Here is a 17,837-nt window from a genome sequence, read left to right as displayed (position 1 = left end):
CCCCCCCCCCCCCCCCCCCCAAAACCCACACCCGCCCTCCCCCCCTCTCCTTTTACTCCTGTTTCTACTTCCTCACACTCCCCCCCCTCTCCCTCTTCCTCGGCGTCTCCCTCTCCACCAACCCCTCAAACACCTCATCCCTTCTCAGCGTCATGCGCCGCAGCTCCCCCCTCAAACCCTCCAGCTCGTGCCGCGCCCGCTCCGCGTCGGGCGGCAAGCCCGCAAACGCACGCACCTGCCCGTCCAGCTCCCGCTTCGCGGCCAGCAGTGTTGTGTATGCTTCCTCTTCGCGGCGGATGTCGGCTATGCTGGTGCTGGTGGTGGTGGTGGTGGTGGAGCGTGCGATGGCGGCGGCTTTGTCGCGGAGCTCGGGGATGCGGGTGGAGAGGGTCTTGATTTGGCGCTGGAGGGTTAGGTTTTGGAGGGCGAGGTCCGCGGGGGGGTGGTAGCCTGTTGTGGGGGGTTTGCTGTGGGGGTTGGCTTGGTGTGGTGATGGGTTGTTGGTGTTGTTGGTTTCGTCGTTGTCGTCGTCGTCGACATTGTCGTGGGGGTGGGGGTGGTGTGGGGGTGATGGGGGGCGGAGCTCGGCGGCGAGCTGGGCTGTTGCGGCGGTTTCGCGCGCGAGGTGGGCTGTGAGGGTGTGGATGCGGGCGGTGGTTTGCTCGAGGGTGGCGGTGGTGGAGGAGAGGGTGATAAGTTCCGTGCCGAGGGCGGTGGGCGTGGGGAGGGGGGTGTTGGTTTGCAGCGCTAGGGCGGCGAGAGCGGTGAGGGCGGTTTGGCCTTCCCGAGGGAGCGAGGTTTCGAGGGCGGTGAGGATTGCTTCGCGGGCTGAGTCGAGGGTGTTGTTGTCGGTGTTGGTGTTTTCGCTCCCCGCTTGACTTTGAGATTGCTCATGGCCACGGAGTTGGGTGAGAGTCTCGGCCTCGAGACGGGCGAGCAGGGTGCGTTCCTCGTCTGCTGCTTCGTTGGCGGCGGCGAGGGCTAGCAGAACGCGCAATGTGTCGGCATTGCGCTCAAACGTGGGAGGGCCACCGCCGGGGAACTTTCGTTGCAGCCAGCCGTCAACATAAGACCAGTCTTTGGCGGCTGAGGCAGCCGCGCGGGCGACTGAAGGTGAGAAGATGGCTGCGTTGGGAGGTAGATGGGCCATCTTGAGCTAGTGAAGTGTGCGCTATAAGCCGATACAGATGATGGTTCGGCCTTGATCAAAGGTGGTGGTATATTGTTGACTTTCAGATAGCGAGCGGCCTGAGATGACCATCTGATGATAACTCGGGGAGTGGTCAGTTGAGGATTGCGACTAGCGTTGATGCTATCGGTTTGTTGAAACCAGAGTCTAGAAGTAGAGAAACTGCAAAAAAATGATGTGTCTTTTCTTGAGCTCAAACTTGGCCCTGAGTTGTACACAGGATAGGAGATTCAATCCTCGGTATCATGACACCCTGTCGTTCACTCACAATTTGATGGCAAGAGAGTGTCATGAGAGTGTGTAAGTTGAACCCTTTCTGGATCTGAACGCCCCACACGCTTCAGTATGTGGGGCGGCTTGGTGCACGGACACGACCCCAACCCTCGATTGTATTGACTTGACGTTCCTGACGTGGTGCCAAGACTTTACAACAAGGGTATCCGCTTGTGATTGGCGCAGAACGCCAAAGTAAACAAACCCTTGCGAGGGTGATTAAGAAATGGTGCTCTTTCCGTCTGAACGCGACTTCCCCCACCAATCCATACCGGATACCGATCAATCTTCACCTACACCCACCCATGAATAGGACAATTCCCTCAATTTGTTAGACTAAGCCCACGACGAAATATTGCTGCCCGGAGACGCCATTCACCACGTGTTTATTCTCTTCCGCCCTGCGACAACGGAGTCGCGATGGTGCAACCAGACTTTGACGGCCTTGACACGCCGCGCACCAACGTGGGCGACGCGACATTTCTTGGTCGCCAGCCCGATTTTGACATTTCACAAGAGTTATCCTTCCAGTCACCCTCAAAAGACGCGAATCTCCTCCAGCAGCTCCGCAACGGCGGCCGACCAAGCATCAAGACCCCACGCGGGAATCGCGCTCCCTTCAATGACCGCCGAAACCTCCCTGCTGGCTTGGGGGGCCCCGAGTTTACACCACTGCTCAAATCTGCAACTAGAAATAGCGTACGCCGCTATGGCGTTGGCAAGGAAAACCCGGGCCGAGCAACACCCGGCTTCCTCGCCAAGATCGACGAATCCATGACACCCATGCCCGCAGGCGAGACCAGCATGTACGGAGCCTCACACAACACATCGTCATTTATGGGCGGCACACCATTTCCCGAGGTAGACAGCAGTAGTGCCGCGTCTACCCCCTTGGTGATGAGGAGGCGCGAGAACGGCAAGGGCCCCCTGGAAGACGGGAATCAGCTCTCATTACGCGAACAAGAGAACGTCATCGACAAGATCGAAAAGGAGAACTTTGGCTTGAAGCTCAAGATTCACTTTCTGGAGGAAGCGCTGCGGAAAGCCGGCCCCGGGTTCAGCGAGGCTGCGCTTAAGGAGAACACTGAGTTGAAGGTAGACAAGGTGACCATGCAGCGCGAACTCCAGAGGTACAAGAAGCATCTTACCTCGGCCGAAAAAGACCTCGAGAGCTACCGACAACAGATTCTTGAGGTACAGGAGAAGGCCAAGCGAAAGTACGCCGACGAGAACCAACGAGTTGAGCTTGAGCGCCTGCGACAGCAGCTTGAGGAGAAGGATGCTGAAATCGACAACCTGCACCGGCAACTCGACAACCAGGACGATGGGCAGGACAAGGTAGAGAAGCTTCAGGACGAGATCGGCGACTTGGAGGCGGATCTCCGGCGAAAAGACGACGTCATCACACAACATGAAGACGAAATAGAAGAGCTGAGGGAAAAGGTTGACGATGCCGAGGAGCAGCTCAAAAAGACGCAGCGACGGATGGTAGGGCTCGAGGAGAAGGCCCAGGACGGTGACCGTCTCCGCGAGGCCAGGGACACCATCGAGGATCTGGAAGCCAACGTGCGGCGTTTTGAGCAGCAGGTCGAAGACATGAGGGAGAAGCTCCAGGAGGCAACCTCAGAGAAAGATCGTGCCGAGGCGGATCTAGAGGAGCTACAGGAGGAGATGGCTAACAAGTCTGTCGTCACCAAGGGCCTCTCTCGCCAAGTCGAAGAAAAGATTGCACGTTTGCAATCTGAAGCCGACAGGGCCCGCCAGGACTGTGCATCTCTTGAGGAGGAACGCTCGGCTCAACAAAAGGAAATAGACGGCATGAGGGCCAAGCTCAAGGAAGCCCGCGAGGAGCGCGATTCTTCAGAACGCATTCGTCTATCTCTAGAAGCCAGGGTGGACGAGGAACATGGGTCTTGGCGGCAAGAGTTAGAGGATGCCAGACATCAGCTCAAGGAGGCCAGGCTGGAGCGCGACTCGGCCGAGCATATCCGCCTAACACTAGAATCCAAACTAGCGCAAGCACAAGCCGACCTCGACATGCGAAACGACGAGAAGGCACTCCTCCAGACTCGGCACGACGCCCTGACCAGCGAATCTACCTCTTTACAACGGGAGGTGACCAAACTCAAGCAGTCTATTGCCGAGGCCGAGGACAGCCTGGAACAGGAACGCCAACACGCGTTAGACATAGAGCAGGACATCCGGAACCAGTTCCGCACCGAAATCGAGCGACTCAACGACGAAATTTCCGACCTCCAAGCAGAGTGCCGCGAGAGGGATAACCTATACGATAACGACAGCGAAAAATGGGAATCCGAGCGCCACAACCTGGAAGTTGAACGGGACCGTGCCGAGGAACGTGCCGCTGGTCTACAACGTACGATCGATAAGCTGCGGGACACCGAGGGGGCCTTGTCGAGCAAGGAAACAAAGCTCCAAGAAGCCCTGCAGAGTGAGGCAGAGAGGCACAGGAAGGATGAAGCCATCTTGCAGACCCAGATCGACCAGTTGCAGCAGGACTTGAGCTCTAGGCAAGACATGTTGGAGGATCTCCGTAGCGAGTTGTCCGCTGTGAGAGATGATCTTCGCCAATCCCGACTTGAATGCGAGGCTCGAGGGGAGAAGGTGGAGGCACTCGAGGACGAGGTTGAGATCTTGCAGGCCACTATCGACGAGGAGTCAGAGAAGGCCCGTTTTGAACTCGGCCAGTCCCGGCAGGAGTGTGACGGACTGAGGCAGGAACTCACGTCCCTCAAAGCTACCACAGATTCGGCCAAAGCATTGTCGACCGCCTCCCGGGAATCTGCTAAACAGACCAATGAGACTGTTGCTCGCCTTAGATCCCAGCTCTCCGAGGCTACTGAGAAGGTTTACAAGCTTACAGAAGAGCGCCGAGCGTTGCAGGACCGGTCATCAAGCTTGGATACTGAGCTACGCTCTGTTCGTGCCTCTTTGGAAGAAACCAAGGCTGAGCGCAATGAACTTGAAGCAGAAATTGGCCGGCTCAACGAGCACGGTGAGGATACCTTCAAGTACGACCAAGAGCGGATCGACCTGCGCGTGGCGAAGACCAGGCTAGAGGGTGAGCTTCGCCGACTCCGGGACGAAAACAAAGCTTTAGCCGAGAGACGGCGAGAGGTTGAGGAGTCCTTGGAGAAGGAGATCGAGAAGGCCGCCGCCGAAGAGGACCGCCTTGGTGACAAAATCCGCGATTTGCAAGAAATGGTGCAGCAATCTTCGGACAGCACCGAGCTTGCGGCCCTCCGCCGAACTGTCCGAGAGCTCGAGCGCCGCGTCCAGGATTACGAAACGCAGCTGGCCGCCTCCCAGTTCCCTGGTCAAGGAGGCGAAGGGAACAGTGAGCTTTCCGAACTCCATCGCGAGCTATCCGCCGCGAGGAAGAAGGAACTCGACCAGCTAGAGCATGCCGCTTCTCAGAAGGAGTCTATCAAGGGACTCAAGCGACAGATTGCGGACCTGGAACGCAAGGCGCACGAGGCCGCCGTGGATCGGTTTGCGACTTCTCCGTCGTCCCACGGGGGTTCTGCACAGAAGACTGAGGTATCCGAGCTGCGCCATCAACTCTCCGCCGCCAACCAATCTGTGCATGACCTGAAGCGGTCTCTGCGCGATGTCGAGCGCAAAGCCTCTGCGTCGGCACGTGAGCTCCAGAAACATCTCGATGAGCTCGAGAACGAAAAGTTCGTGCTTGAGCAGGCTTTCGAGGACGCGCAGACGGCCGCTGAAGAGTCCGCCGTGGCACACGAGGAGACGTTGAAGAAATACAAGGCAAAGCTTGAGAAATACAAGCGGGAGCGGGACGAGCTAGCCACTGCTGTGCGCGACCAGCGGAACAATAGTATGAACAGCAGTCTTAGTGAGATGCCGCTCGAGGAGCGCCGCGACTTGCACAAGATGCTACGCGAGTCACAGCTCTCCGCCGACAAACTCGACCGCGAGCTGCACGAACACCGTGAGGCGCTCGAGGAGCTCGTGGGAGTGGAGACATCCCTCCGTAAGAAACTGGAGCGAGCTCGCAGCGAAAGGGCCGCGTACCGGGCTAGCGCTGAGAAGTTGCACAAGGACTTCAACAAGCTTAAGAAGGAGAAGGAGAAGGCTGTTGCCGAAGCGGTTTCAGCGGCCGCCGCCGCCAACGAGGAGCGTGCTCTTGTCCGGGTTTCCAAAACTGGCAAGAATGGCGTGGACACTGACGCTATCATTCGGGCTGCCGAAGCCGCCGAGAAACGGCACGAGAAGGAGATCCGCGGCATGGTGATGCAGATGGAATGGCTCAAGGCATGCTGGGATCGTGAGGCCAAGCTGCGCAGCGACGCGGCCTATGCGAAACAGTACCTGTTGATGCAGGTCCAGGTCCGCGATGCCTGGTATGTTCTTCTTATTCTACCCCCTTACCGCCGCTCCAAGTTTGCTAACCATCCCGTTCCTCACAGTAACAAAGCCGACCTCGCAATCATCAACCGCATCCGCGCCGAGATCAAGCCGCCCTCAGCCCGAACCGGCTCCTCCGCGCGGCGCGACCACTACCCCCTCGTCCGCCAAAAACAAACCCAACAAGCCCCACAAACAACAAAACAACCGCAATCGCAACCTACCCAGCAGAAAGAACCGCCAAAGAAGAGGCGGACCCCGCGCTCGAACCTGCGCCTCGCCCTCAACGCGGTGCGCGGGGTCGTCCGCATGCAGGTCGGCGCGCGCGCCTGGGCCAAGAGCGACAAGATGCGCCAGAAGCTGGCCGACTGCTACGACGGCATGCAGCGCGAAGAACGGATCCGCGCCATGCGCGACGTGTGGCGCGCCGAGGTCGCGCGCAAGACGGCATCGCCCTCTTCGCTGAGGAGGGTGGGAGGCGGGTTAGAGTGCTGATTTCTCAGTCGTTGGTTGGTTTGTTTGTTTAGTTGTCTGTTTACGTTGCCTGTCGACTTGGTGGTGTATGGCGGGGGCTTAGTGGGTGGTGCTTTTCTTTTTGAACTCTGGATGAACGGCGAGGTGGTTTTGTTTCTGTTTTGTTTGGGTACCGTTGGAAAGAGAGGGCATAGTACGGCTGATAAGTCTGCGTCGGGCAGCAATTGGCGTTGGGGTCAGAGCATGTTGGCTGTCTGTCTTGCATGGGGTCACGATGTATGCATTCTTTTTTATCTATTCTGGGTTTGGAGTTCGGTACGGTCGGTTGGGTTGCGCGGCAGACGGAGATACCTTGGGCGTAACCAGGTTGGCAAAGGGCCGGGGTAGGGTCGGCTGCGTGCAGCATCAGAAGCACAGTCATTGATATCAAGGTTGTTGAATTCATTTGTTTTGTTTACTGTTACTTCCGCCCGAGGATTCAGGGGCTGGTGTGATCTTGGCATAGGTAAAGAGACTGTTGTTGACTTAGGAATCGAGGGCCCAAGCGAGCATTGATATCAAGGCAATTTAATCATCCAAACCCAAGCGTGCAGCCACCCCGAGAGACTCAAGGATACAAAGACACTGACGAAATAATCAAAAACAAGATAAAACTAGCGTATGCATTTTCACCGTCGTCCAGCTCATCGCATAGCCCGTCCTTCTGCCCAGCACAATGCCCCCCAAGAGGGGCGGATGCTGGAACCGATTATCCCATAGCTTCCTAGGAACTTCAAGACACTGCCTACCCACACCACCCACCCATAGTACACAAGCGAGTGACTTGGCGACCTCGAAGACAGAACCCGTAATAGTCATCCCATTTCATACCCCCAACCCTATCCAGCCCTATCCATCCAGTCCTATTCAAGCCAATCCCTCGCCCACCCGGAGAAGAAATCAACCCCTCCCCTTCCCCCCCGCGCCCCAAATATCGAAACGTACTCCCGAGTCAATGCAAAGCGGAAGCAGCCGGGTAACGGTAACGGTAACGGTAACGATAACGATCCGGATCCATATATATTTTTTGGTATGTTTCCTACAACATCACATCACAAACAAGACATTGGTGTCTGCTTGCCCATGAAAGCCATCCATGACACCAACCGCGTCAGCCACGTACTCTCAGGACAGAGATGCAGTGGGATGCAGGGCGGGAAGGAACCTACCGAGGGGATGGCTGCACGAGAGCTGGGGCTTTTGGGTGTAGCGCGTCTGCAGCTCGTCGCGGATGCTGTTGAGCAGCTGCACGTAGCTCTGCTGCGGGTTCTTCTTGAGCGCCGTGATGAAGGCCCAGGACATGGCGCCCGTGGCCTGGGAAGCGATGGTCGCGTCGGCTCTGTGGAGGGGGGGGAAGAGGGGGCTCGTTAGCAAGAGAACTGAGTGGTGGGTAAGGGGAGAGAGGGGTACGAACGAGGTCTGGTCGTCTTTGCTCCCCGAGAACATAACCACGTCCGCGGGCGATGTCTTGACAGCCATCGACCTGGCATAGGCATCCTCGCTGTTGCTCGCTTTCTTGAAGAAGCCCATGATGTTGTTGGCGACGCCACCAAGATCGCCGCGGCTGTATGCGGACACGGCGCTGAGCAGACCCTGACCGGCCTCTTTGGCAAGGTTGGGCTCCTTGAGGATGCCCTGGGTGGAGTAGATGTAGGGCAGGTCGAGCGCCGTGCCGGAATGACACGAGTCGAAAATGGCTGTGAGACGCACACCCGCCTGGAGGGGCCGCACCATGATGCGGTGCATTTCATCGTCGGTGATGTGCCCGTACTGTCGGAAGTCGACGGGATAGATGACTTCGTCATACCCGTCCTCCTCGTCGCCGTCGAGATCTTTTGTCTGCCCACCGTGACCTAAAATCGAGTTAGAATCTGGGCTTCGCCGAATCAGCTTGTGGCGCTTACCGGAATAGTGGAAAAAGAGCGAATCGTTTGGCCGGGCGTCCTTGACGAGCCAGTGCATGGCCCTCAGGATATTCTGCTTTGTTGGCTGGCTCATGGGGTTTTGTTGGTCGTCGGTGAGGATGACCATGTCCTCGCGCTTGTAGCCAAAGTTCTCGACGAGGTAGGCCGACATGTTCCTCACATCGTTGATACACCCTCGGAGCTGTCCGCGTTGGTTGAAGTAGTTGATGCCGATCAACAGAGCTTTCCGGCGCCCCGTACACTGCGAGTATTGAAACGCAAACTGCTGTTGGTATCCATAGTGTTGCTGGGTCGTCGGCGGCGGCGGCGGGGCGCTGTGGTTCCCGTGGACGTACGAGTTCGAGTTTACCGTCGGCATGTCTGTGGTTGTTAGTATCTGCGGCCTTCACACATGGAAAGATCATGCTCACTCGGTCTCCCGAAGTTATTAGGGGCCGGCTGTGGGGGATGATATCCCTGGGCCGGTGGCTGCTAGGGGATTTAGTCTGCGGCGTTTCACTTCTGAAATTGGGGTCAGACGAACCTGCTGGTACCCGCCGTAGGCCGGGCCGGGTTGTTGGTAGCCATAACCAGGGCCTTGGGGAGGTGGAGCGGGCTGTTGGTAGCCATAGTTTGGGGATCTTTACCAGCAAGCATCAGTTTATGATCCCGAAATATATCTGTATACGTATATATGCCGCGCGGTGCTGGCTGAACATACGGGAAGTAACCAGCGTATTGTTGTTGTGGCGGCGGGGCGTATCCACCGGCGTTGTAGCCCGCACCAGGGAATCCAGACATATCCAGACGGATAGTCGGCAGCAGGATCGGACTCGGAACAGGGAGGGAAGGCCGGTCGGTCGGACGAGCGGCCGGGTGTGGCCTCGTGGACTGGACAGGCGGCGGCGTCGAGCGGCGGGAGTGGGGGGGGGGGGGGGGGGGGGCGGCACAGGAAAAGTAAATAATAATAACGCGGACGGGGCCGGGGTTGCCGGGGTTTATAGAGGGTGTTGAGTGATGGGAGCTCGTGCGGCGGCGGCGTAGATCGGGGGTGGAGTCAAGGGAGGGCAGGATCGGGATCGGAATTCGAGAATGGCGTTTGCCTGCTAGATCAGACAGTGGAAATCTACCGGACCGTCCCGATGAGCAGAGCACAAGATGCAAGGAAGGAAAAAATAAACAGTCGATGATGGCTTGCAGGAGGAGAGGCAGGACACTGAGACATGGCAGAAAAAGCGGACGGGAACCCGACGGGCGGTCAAGAGCCGACAAGGGCATGCGTGGGTGCGTCTTGACCACAGATCGGTTTTCCGAGGGCCCGGGAAGAGGGTGTCAGTTCACGCACCTGCAGGGGGAGTCTTGCTAGGGTGTTGGCGGCCCGCTGCCCGCGAAAATGGGATGTTCGGGGGGCGGGATAGGTATCCAAGCAAGCACAGGGTGTCGGGTGAGAAGAGAGAGGTCGGGTATTAAGCGGTGGGGGTCCCGGTTCTAGGGCGAGAGATCTTCAGCTCGGTGAGAGTTTGGCCGTGAGCCTGGGCTGGAAAGCTGGGCTGCTGCTCTGCTGGCTTTGGGGTGCAAATCGCGGGCAGCTTGTCGGGCGCTGGGTCGGGGTGGGGTTGCCAGCACAGCCCATCACGATTGGACATGGAGCAGTGGGGTGGAGGGGCGCCAAGCCATGTGGCCTGCGGATCCCGAACTGAAACAAGAAACCACGATCGTCCCGTTTTTTCAGCTCTTCCCGTCGCCAAGACACCTGACCAAGATTCCCTCAATATTAATCTCGTTGAGTTCGGCGCTCACATGAGGTTACTTTGCGGCTATCCAGCTGAGATTCTCAGCTTCCCTCCCATGAATTTGGCCACTTGAGCATGCACCAACTACTACACTGCTACCTTCCTTTCCAACCTCGGACCCCAATGCCTAATTGCTTGGGGGCAGGTTGCCGAACACGGCCGCCGTTTGACTGACCGCGACTATCGAAACAGCGACCACAGAGCTGGCCTTGAAACGTCGCGCGCTGACAAGCTCCCAGGTTTGACCGAGTTACACAATACCCGGATTCTAAAAGGCGGTTATGGAATCCACGTACTGTGTACATAGTTGACTTGGTCCTTGGCAAGCCGAGGTTCGGCATTTTCTTCCCAGTCCAATTGTCTGTTCCCCGGGTTGTGATGATGACATCACAGAAATAAACCACCCAAGGCTCGTCAAATAACAATAAACGGGTCCGAGTACTTCCAAAACAACACAATCGACATAGCCTTGTTCACAGCCGACTGGTAACGGCTGTGGCAAAAAGATCACTGGCACGGAGAATCACGGCTGTCTGTATAAGTCCTGTAACAGTTAGCTCCGGAATCAGCGACACCTGTCCATTGGCTAACGACTTTGGGATTTTTGAAGCGGGGCTGCTGAATCGTACCATCAGCCAGTCATGAGTTCCCAAAGGTGCAAGGTTGAGCATGAGCTTCAGCCAGTATATTGATCAAGTCTTGTTTTTCTGTTGTTTTTCCAAACCGTCGCATTGATTATTCTCATGATCCCTCATTACCACCACGGAAGTGAGCTGTGCTAGCTGAACCTTCGCGTGCGGTAGCTAAGGGAGCCACCTGGGAGGCCCCCGAGCAAGCAACTTCCCCGAGCCAGCAAGCCGCGAGCAACGCACCCAAGCCAGATGGTCCCGTCAGCAGCAACAGACGGGATTACGCCCCCGTCATCCTCACATCCCCTTGGCTATGTCCCTTCTCGGGCAATGCCCCCTCGCCATCCTTGACCTGCTCCCGCATCATCCACGCCATCATGCTCCAGACCAACTGCATCGCGCACACCCGCTCGTCCACCTTGAAGAAGTCGAACCACGGACTCCGCCACACCTCAAGCCTGCCCCAGCTCCGCCCGCCCCCGTTGTCCTCGGCCTCTCCGGACAAAACGGCGAGCAGCCGATCTGGCACGCGCATCCTCACGATGCTAACGTGGTGCAGTACCGTACTGACGACAAATACATCGTCGTAGTCGACGCCCCGCGCCCGCCCGATGGCTTCGTACCGCGTCTTCTTGTCCCATGTTGACTTCGGCTGACGCACCATGCGGTAGTTGTCGTACATCGGGTGGTTTCCCGATTTTTTGAGGCGCTTCGCCCCCTTTGAGGATCCACTGCTGCTGCTGCCGCCGCCGAGGGCCGAGATGCTGTTACTTCCTGTGGGAAAGGGAATACTCCCGGCAGCGGGGCGGTGGGAGGGCCGCTGAGGGAGGGTGGTTGCATCGCTTCCTTTGGAGGCAGAGGAGGACGGCGGCGCACTTTCTGACGGCGGGGCGTCTTTGTCGCCGATGGTCTGGTCTGCTCCCGAGAGCATTTCCACTTCGCGCCCAATAGGCCCGCCGGAGCCGCCGCCCCAGCGCGGTTTGGTACACCACCAGGCGTTCTCGCCGATAGGCTTCTCGGTGCGGCCTTCGCGAGCGCGGTGCTGGGCTGTGATCAGAGCCGCGACGACTTCCCGGGCGAGGTCAAGGACCGAGTCCTTGTCTGTCTCTGAAACCGAGTCCGTTGGTAGGAAAGAGGTCGTGTGCCTAGCGCTCACGGCCGCCACCGGGCCTTCAGTGATGCCAGCACGGGCTGCTTCGCGAGTGGTTGGGGTCCTGAAAATGAAGGTGCACCCAGAAGAGAAGTAAGAGCTACGTGGCGAGTCGGTGGAAGTTTTGGACGTGATGTGAAGCCGTGGTTCGGTACGGGGTGCCGACACATTACAGGTGAAGTCGTACGCTACCAGTTTGAGGAAGGCCGTGATCATGCTCTGGCGGTAATCGACTGGCATCTGATGGCCAGTCCCGGTGCGATAGAACTTGACGGCGTCGGAACCATTCTCCTGAGCCTTGTTGCCCTCGGTTGGAGCCGGCCCATTCTCGGCGCTGCCATCTCCCACCTGGTCCGTTTCGCCCTCCGGGGCTGGTTGCACCGAAGTGTCTTCCCAAAAGGCAGAAAACAGCTCCAGATGACGATAAAATTCGTAGGCGTTTCCCAAGCGGGCTTGCGGCTGGCCTTTGGGAGGCGGGATTCTCCGAATAGTCCGGTACGCCGCCTCGTTCGCAATCGAAAGCTCGCGTTTTCTTTCTAGGTAGGTATGGCAGCCTGGTGAGAGGTTGCCCGTGTTCAGCCGTTTGCGAGTGCTTTCGTTGGTCGCATGAACCTCTTCAGTGGAAAGGGCGTGCCAGGCGTCGAAGTCTGGGATAAACGTAGGGTCTGGGAGCAACTGGGCCGGAGTAGCATCTGGGACCACGTGCACCCCAAGAGCCTCAAAGTGCGAGGCATTGAACTCAGCGGGCCGGACAATTTTTTGCAGCACCGAGGTGAGTGGCTCTCTCGGCTTGTTAGAGCCTTGTTCTTGGCCAGCTAGAGCATCATTGTCCGGGGTTTGTGGATAACACTGGGGTAGGTTAATTGGCATCGCCGGTGGGACGTCCTTGGGAGGTCCCCTAGGCGGCCCTGAGGCAGGAACTAGACGAGCGGGTTAGAACACGGATACTCGACGAAAATGGATAGATAATCACGGCTTTGTCGGCACCGAGGACGATCAAGCGAAACATGACCAACGGGGAAGTGTGATAAAACAAAAAACCGAGGCCGCATAATAGGACCAGCGGCACCACATGGCTAAGAGGTAAGAGCCATTGTGAGGCCAGGAAAGGCCAATGAAATACAGATGTTGATAGGTCGTTGGCCCGAATTCCGCAGTAACATCACTAAAGGGGAGAGGAGGCTGGGGTTTGGGAAAGTGGGCAGTATGACGAGTACGACGCTTTTCGTGAGTAGTAGAGATCGTGGAACTGAGGTAGACAGGAGAAACACAGAACTTGGGTCGGACCAGATCCACATGATCGAGAAGTCCCGCGGGGTTGCCGCTGGATACAACAAGAAGGAACGTTCCACTTACTCATAAACGAGAGATTCCCAAACATTATGACCGATTTCTGATAGACACAGCCACGAGATAGAGGAAGGTACTGAATGCGCCCAAATCGGTTGCCGTTGATGCAATGCTTTGATCCGGAGCGGCCGTGCTCAGTGGGAGTTGAAACGGCGGGGACAACGGCGGAATATGCGGTGAGTTCTCACGAGGTCGAACTTGGCCGTGGTTTTTTGGTGTGTATGTACGGATGTCTGTTTCTCTCCGTCTCTGCCTTTCTGCGTGCCCGACCAACACTGCAGAATCGTGTCAGAGAACAAACAATTAACGTCGTCGACGAGGGTCTACCGGTCGCCGTGAAGCAGGAAGAACCACGCGAGCGGGTTGCGAGCGGGGCAGGCAACGTTCGCTGGCATTGCATGCATGGATGTTACGGTTGGGCCGTGCACCTCCATGTTGACCCCTGAAGCCCGGCCCGGAGGTGGTTCGGCGTCCGGCCGAGGTCCCGGGTGTGTGGGAATTTAACTGTTCGCAATTCGTGCTCTAGAGATCACAAGGGAATCAACGTAAGGTAGGTTACCTGACGTGTACGAGTAGGTAAGGGGGATTTCTCCAATACGAATACACTCCATCCCTCTTCTGTCTGCTAGGCCCACTATTGACGACAGTTGCGAGTCTCCAACCCACTCGTCCAGCTTCCGGAAGGAGCAAGCCAAACAAACCCAAGGCTTGTGTTTCCTTTTATCTGACATTATTCAAGCACTCAGGCAGCCAGGCAACAACCTTGTGGGGGGAAACGAAGATAACCAACCCAACGGGCTTTTCAATCTTGATTAAATGTTAGGTACCTGATTTTTGCGTCTTGTTGGTACCGTTTTTTATAGCCGACAGCGCCTTGTTTCAGGCGATCGCTCAAACGTGGAATCAATCCCCATCACCCCCCCGACCCGAACCGATAAACTAGAGCAGATGCCTCAACGGCCAATCCCACTCACTATCATATGACATAACCCTTTCATGGGATAATATCAACCGCCTCAAAGATTTATTCGCTCGAGAGTTTATCTCGTGGACATAAACAGCCCATTGAGGCGCGCATCTTTGACTCCGTTTCCGCCCAGGGTTGCCGAGCTATTCTGGGTCATTTGCTTGGTGGATGCGGAGTCTTGGGTGGCTGCGGGAACCCATCAGGGATGAAAACCCCCCCGCACCCGTTCTGCATCAGAAGCGTCGCAGGACAGGGATCAACCCATCACGCACGAGGACTTGCAGGAACCCCTGACGAAGAGCCGCAACCGTCCAGATGGGAATCTCTGTGGTAATCGGTTCGGATGGCACGCCTTCTTGGAAGGCCTAACCAATAATGGTCCTTGCCGACCCCTGCTTTGGCCCATCAAACGGCTTCTAGCGTCCATGCTGTCCTCACGCACGTCAGAGTTCGCCCAGTTCGGCCATGCCACCGCCGAGGACTCGAAGCATCGGAGTCGCACTCAACGGTCCAAGGTGCCATCATGGCCTCACTCGATCCTGAGAACGCAACTATCTGTGCGCATGGTTACCGCCAAGCCACCTTGCGACAGCGTGCCCGTCTCTCATCTGTTACGTTTCTAATCCCGGATCTCCTACTCTCCTCCTCCTCGTCCCTTTTCCCCTCTTGTTGGGTAGCTAGTCTGCCACGACCACGTTTCTCGTTCCGATCCGGGCTGGGTCGTTGTTTGTCTCCTTCGAGAGGAGTCCTCTATTCTTTCGCTTCTTCAAGAAATCTTGATGATTTCTCAATGATTACACGGCCCTAGTGGCCTTCTTCTTCGCTTCTACTGAATCTATTTTCGTTGTATTTTTGTACCGTTCATCCCCATTTCCTTCGTCCGGAGCGGCTGGCTTCGCGCATCAGGGCTATCGAAGAGGAATCAAAATTGGAAGATGGCATCGAGCGGGCTCCCATCGGGGGCTTTCCTGACTACCCTCAATGGGCGGCGGTGTACGGCGGTCCCCCGCGTGGCGGCGGCATCTACGCGTGTGAGCAGCGTCACGGCGGTGGCCACGACAAGCAGTTCGACCAGCAGTTCGATCAGCAGTACGACCACAGCAGTAGCTGTGATCCCATCGAAGGGATTGGCAGCAGCGCCGGCCGCAGACATAGATGCAGGCACCGAAGCGGCCGAGCAGAGTTCAACAAGTACGACGAGCCCCTTCTTAGTTGCCACCACAACCATTTCCCCCGGCTCGGTGCGGATTGCGCAGGCCCAGGGCAGTGAGTCGGGCTCTTTGGCAAGCCCACCATCACCTTCACCTGACGCTCTCCCAGCATCCGACGCTACTTCCCAGCCCTTCGCTGCCGTTGCGGACATCACACCCTCACAAGCGTCCGTAGAACAGAGCAGTCAAGCTGATGCCAGCGTAACAGCCCCGGCTGTAGCAGAAACACCGGCGGCTTCGTCAGAGTCCACTCCCGCCGAGTCCCCCCCTCCTGACCTACCACTGGGCCCGGTAGCCACACCCCTCCTCACCACTATTGAGTCGCCACCGACGCCGACCGATGCCATAGTGGCCGACTCAACGGGTTCAACCTCGGCAGATGCAGAAGCGAGTGCGATACCCAACTCCAACAACAATGCGGTCCAGTCGACCGTGGCAGTGGCCGGCGGCGTCATTGGTGGGGTTGTCGCTATCAGCGTTCTCGCATTCTTCATCTGGTGGTGGAGGCGTCGGACGCAAAGGAAAAGGAGAAGCACCCTTCTGACACCCCTCGACGTGGTTCCATCCTATGACCGCGATGAGAAGGGCGGTTATGTGATCTCGCGTGGGAGTATTGGGCCAACCCCTGTGGCAGTGAAAGTCAAGGCTGCTCTCGGCCACAACTACAAGAAAATCCGGGGCCATATTAGAAACCGAACAGCGCCATCGGTGAACCTGGACCGGGGCACTTCTCAATTTATGGATCCCGCCATGAGGCATAGTCGTTCCAGCTCAGGAATCATTGGGGCCGAGCCGACCACGACGGATCGTCTCAAGGATTGGTGGTCAGGCCTGGGCAAGAAGTTCAACCGCCGCAACAGTAGCGCCCAAGCGAAACCCCCGGGTGTTACCCAGGAGAAGAAGGTCTCGAGCTCACAGCCAGACTTCTTGACCCTTCTCAACATGGATGATGGGGAGCTCGACCGCGAAGCGCAACGACGACGAGACAGCATCGCGCGGGTCAACGGCCGCGCCAACTCCAGCGACAACTTCCTAGGCGGCCTAAATCTCAGCTTTGGCAACGACAACCCCTTCAGCGACGCCAACGCCATCGCTCACACCTCGGCCAAGCCGGCACCTCTAGCGGTGAACCAAGCCAACGCAGCCAACCCATTCAGCGACGCGAACGCCATCACCAACCCGGCCCCCACTGTGCCCAAACCAACCACCTACGTCGCCGACATCCGCCGCTCCCGCAGCAACAGCACCACCGCCGGCCGCCAACCCAGCACACTCTACAACTACACCAACGCCAACCGTGACAGCGCCGGCTCCCTCCGCTCCATGGCCACAGCCACAACCACCAACCAGCGCAACAAATTCCGCTCCGACCCCTTCGACCTCGAGCGACCCGAGCTCCTCGCAGGCGGCAACAACAACAACAGCAGCAGACCCGTGATCCCCAGCAGCCGCACAAGCAGCACAGCCGCCACCGCCGGATCCACCCCCTCCCCCTCCCCCTTCCCCTCCCAACCCGACCCCCAACGGGGCCCGAGCCAAGCCGCACAGCCCATGATGATGATGGCGCCCGCGCGGGTGCGCACCCGCGCCGAGTCCTTCTCGTCCCGCTACTCCAAGTTCTCCAAGTATTCGTCCGGCGTCAGCGCCATGTCGGCCGACGACCGGGGTACTACCAGCATGGATTGGAGTGATCCTGGACCGGATGTTGGGCCGGCTGCTGCGGGGAGGTGGGGTGGTGGTGCTGGTGGTGTAAGTGGTGGGGGTGTGAATGGTGGGGGTGAGAGTGGGAATGGGAGGGGCAATGGGGGGAGGTTGAATGGAGGTAGTTTGGGTAGTTTGGGGAGTGTGGGGAAGGCTATGTGATGATGACTGGGGGGTTGATTGATGCTTTGTGTTGTGCTGTGTATGGATGGGCGAGGGGATGGCGTTTGTGGCGGTTGCTTGTTTTTTTTTGTTTTTGAGTCTGTTGGCTGTGACTGCTCAGGGGAGGAAGGGAGTGTGGGTGTTCCGTCCTATCGTCGGTCGGTCTGGATGACACCGCCGCTTGATCTCCCTATCAAGTGCCGCAGGTCTGGATATGCACAATGCTTGGTACTCAAGTGAGGGTGTCAGTCTTAGAGGTATGATGGCTGCCTGCATCCCTCATTGCTTGAGGATATCAGCTGATGGCCGGTTAGGTTAGGTTAGGTGCCGATGCCTAGTAAAGGAGGGGCTTCGAGGGCGAATTTCCCGTTTGGGGATGAAAATGGGGTGTGTGTATGAGGGATGAAGTGCGGATGAGGAATGAGGATACCCCGACACTCGCTTGACTGTCTTGAAGCTCTGCTTGCGCATGAGAATACGAATCGTTTCCACTCGCTTTGCAAACCCAGCCTACGAATTTTGACATATGTCTCTTGCAAATATGGAACATTGTGTCTCACTTTCGATTGTGCTATGTTCTTGTCCAGCCCCAAGCAGGACTCGGGG

General features: G+C 57.5%; 5 protein-coding genes across 5 annotated transcripts; 1 reads left to right on the top strand and 4 right to left on the bottom strand.

The window, feature by feature from the left end:
• Window positions 1–55: 55 nt before the first annotated feature.
• F5144DRAFT_553628 (uncharacterized protein) lies at window positions 56–1,486 on the bottom strand. Its single transcript, XM_066787811.1, has one exon. The coding sequence runs from the start codon at window positions 1,148–1,150 to the stop codon at window positions 65–67; it is 1,086 nt and encodes a 361-aa protein (XP_066647921.1). The 5' UTR covers window positions 1,151–1,486; the 3' UTR covers window positions 56–64.
• Window positions 1,487–6,351: 4,865 nt separating this feature from the next.
• F5144DRAFT_11637 (uncharacterized protein) lies at window positions 6,352–6,941 on the bottom strand. The gene has a single exon (XM_066782176.1). The coding sequence runs from the start codon at window positions 6,768–6,770 to the stop codon at window positions 6,387–6,389; it is 384 nt and encodes a 127-aa protein (XP_066647920.1). The 5' UTR covers window positions 6,771–6,941; the 3' UTR covers window positions 6,352–6,386.
• A 548-nt stretch (window positions 6,942–7,489) lies between these two features.
• On the bottom strand, window positions 7,490–8,647 carry F5144DRAFT_479604 (peptidase C14, caspase domain-containing protein; the record flags this gene model as incomplete). Its single annotated transcript, XM_066785177.1, has 3 exons — window positions 7,490–7,703; window positions 7,779–8,217; window positions 8,269–8,647. The coding sequence occupies 3 exons, from the start codon at window positions 8,645–8,647 to the stop codon at window positions 7,490–7,492; spliced, it is 1,032 nt and encodes a 343-aa protein (XP_066647919.1).
• A 2,323-nt stretch (window positions 8,648–10,970) lies between these two features.
• Window positions 10,971–13,221, bottom strand: F5144DRAFT_479090 (uncharacterized protein; the record flags this gene model as incomplete). The annotated part of the gene is made up of 2 exons (XM_066785138.1): window positions 10,971–12,760; window positions 13,197–13,221. 2 exons carry the CDS (start codon window positions 13,219–13,221, stop codon window positions 10,971–10,973), a joined length of 1,815 nt encoding a protein of 604 aa, XP_066647918.1.
• A 1,715-nt stretch (window positions 13,222–14,936) lies between these two features.
• Window positions 14,937–17,441, top strand: F5144DRAFT_11287 (uncharacterized protein). The gene has a single exon (XM_066782145.1). The coding sequence runs from the start codon at window positions 15,093–15,095 to the stop codon at window positions 17,229–17,231; it is 2,139 nt and encodes a 712-aa protein (XP_066647917.1). The 5' UTR covers window positions 14,937–15,092; the 3' UTR covers window positions 17,232–17,441.
• Window positions 17,442–17,837: the final 396 nt, after the last annotated feature.

Source organism: Chaetomium tenue (assembly GCF_020726465.1).
Source record: "Chaetomium tenue strain MPI-SDFR-AT-0079 chromosome Unknown F5144scaffold_1, whole genome shotgun sequence".
In the NCBI taxonomy this organism is placed as follows: domain Eukaryota; kingdom Fungi; phylum Ascomycota; class Sordariomycetes; order Sordariales; family Chaetomiaceae; genus Chaetomium; species Chaetomium tenue.
Note: the sequence above shows the minus strand (reverse complement) of the source record. Positions and strands in the feature narration are given on the sequence as shown.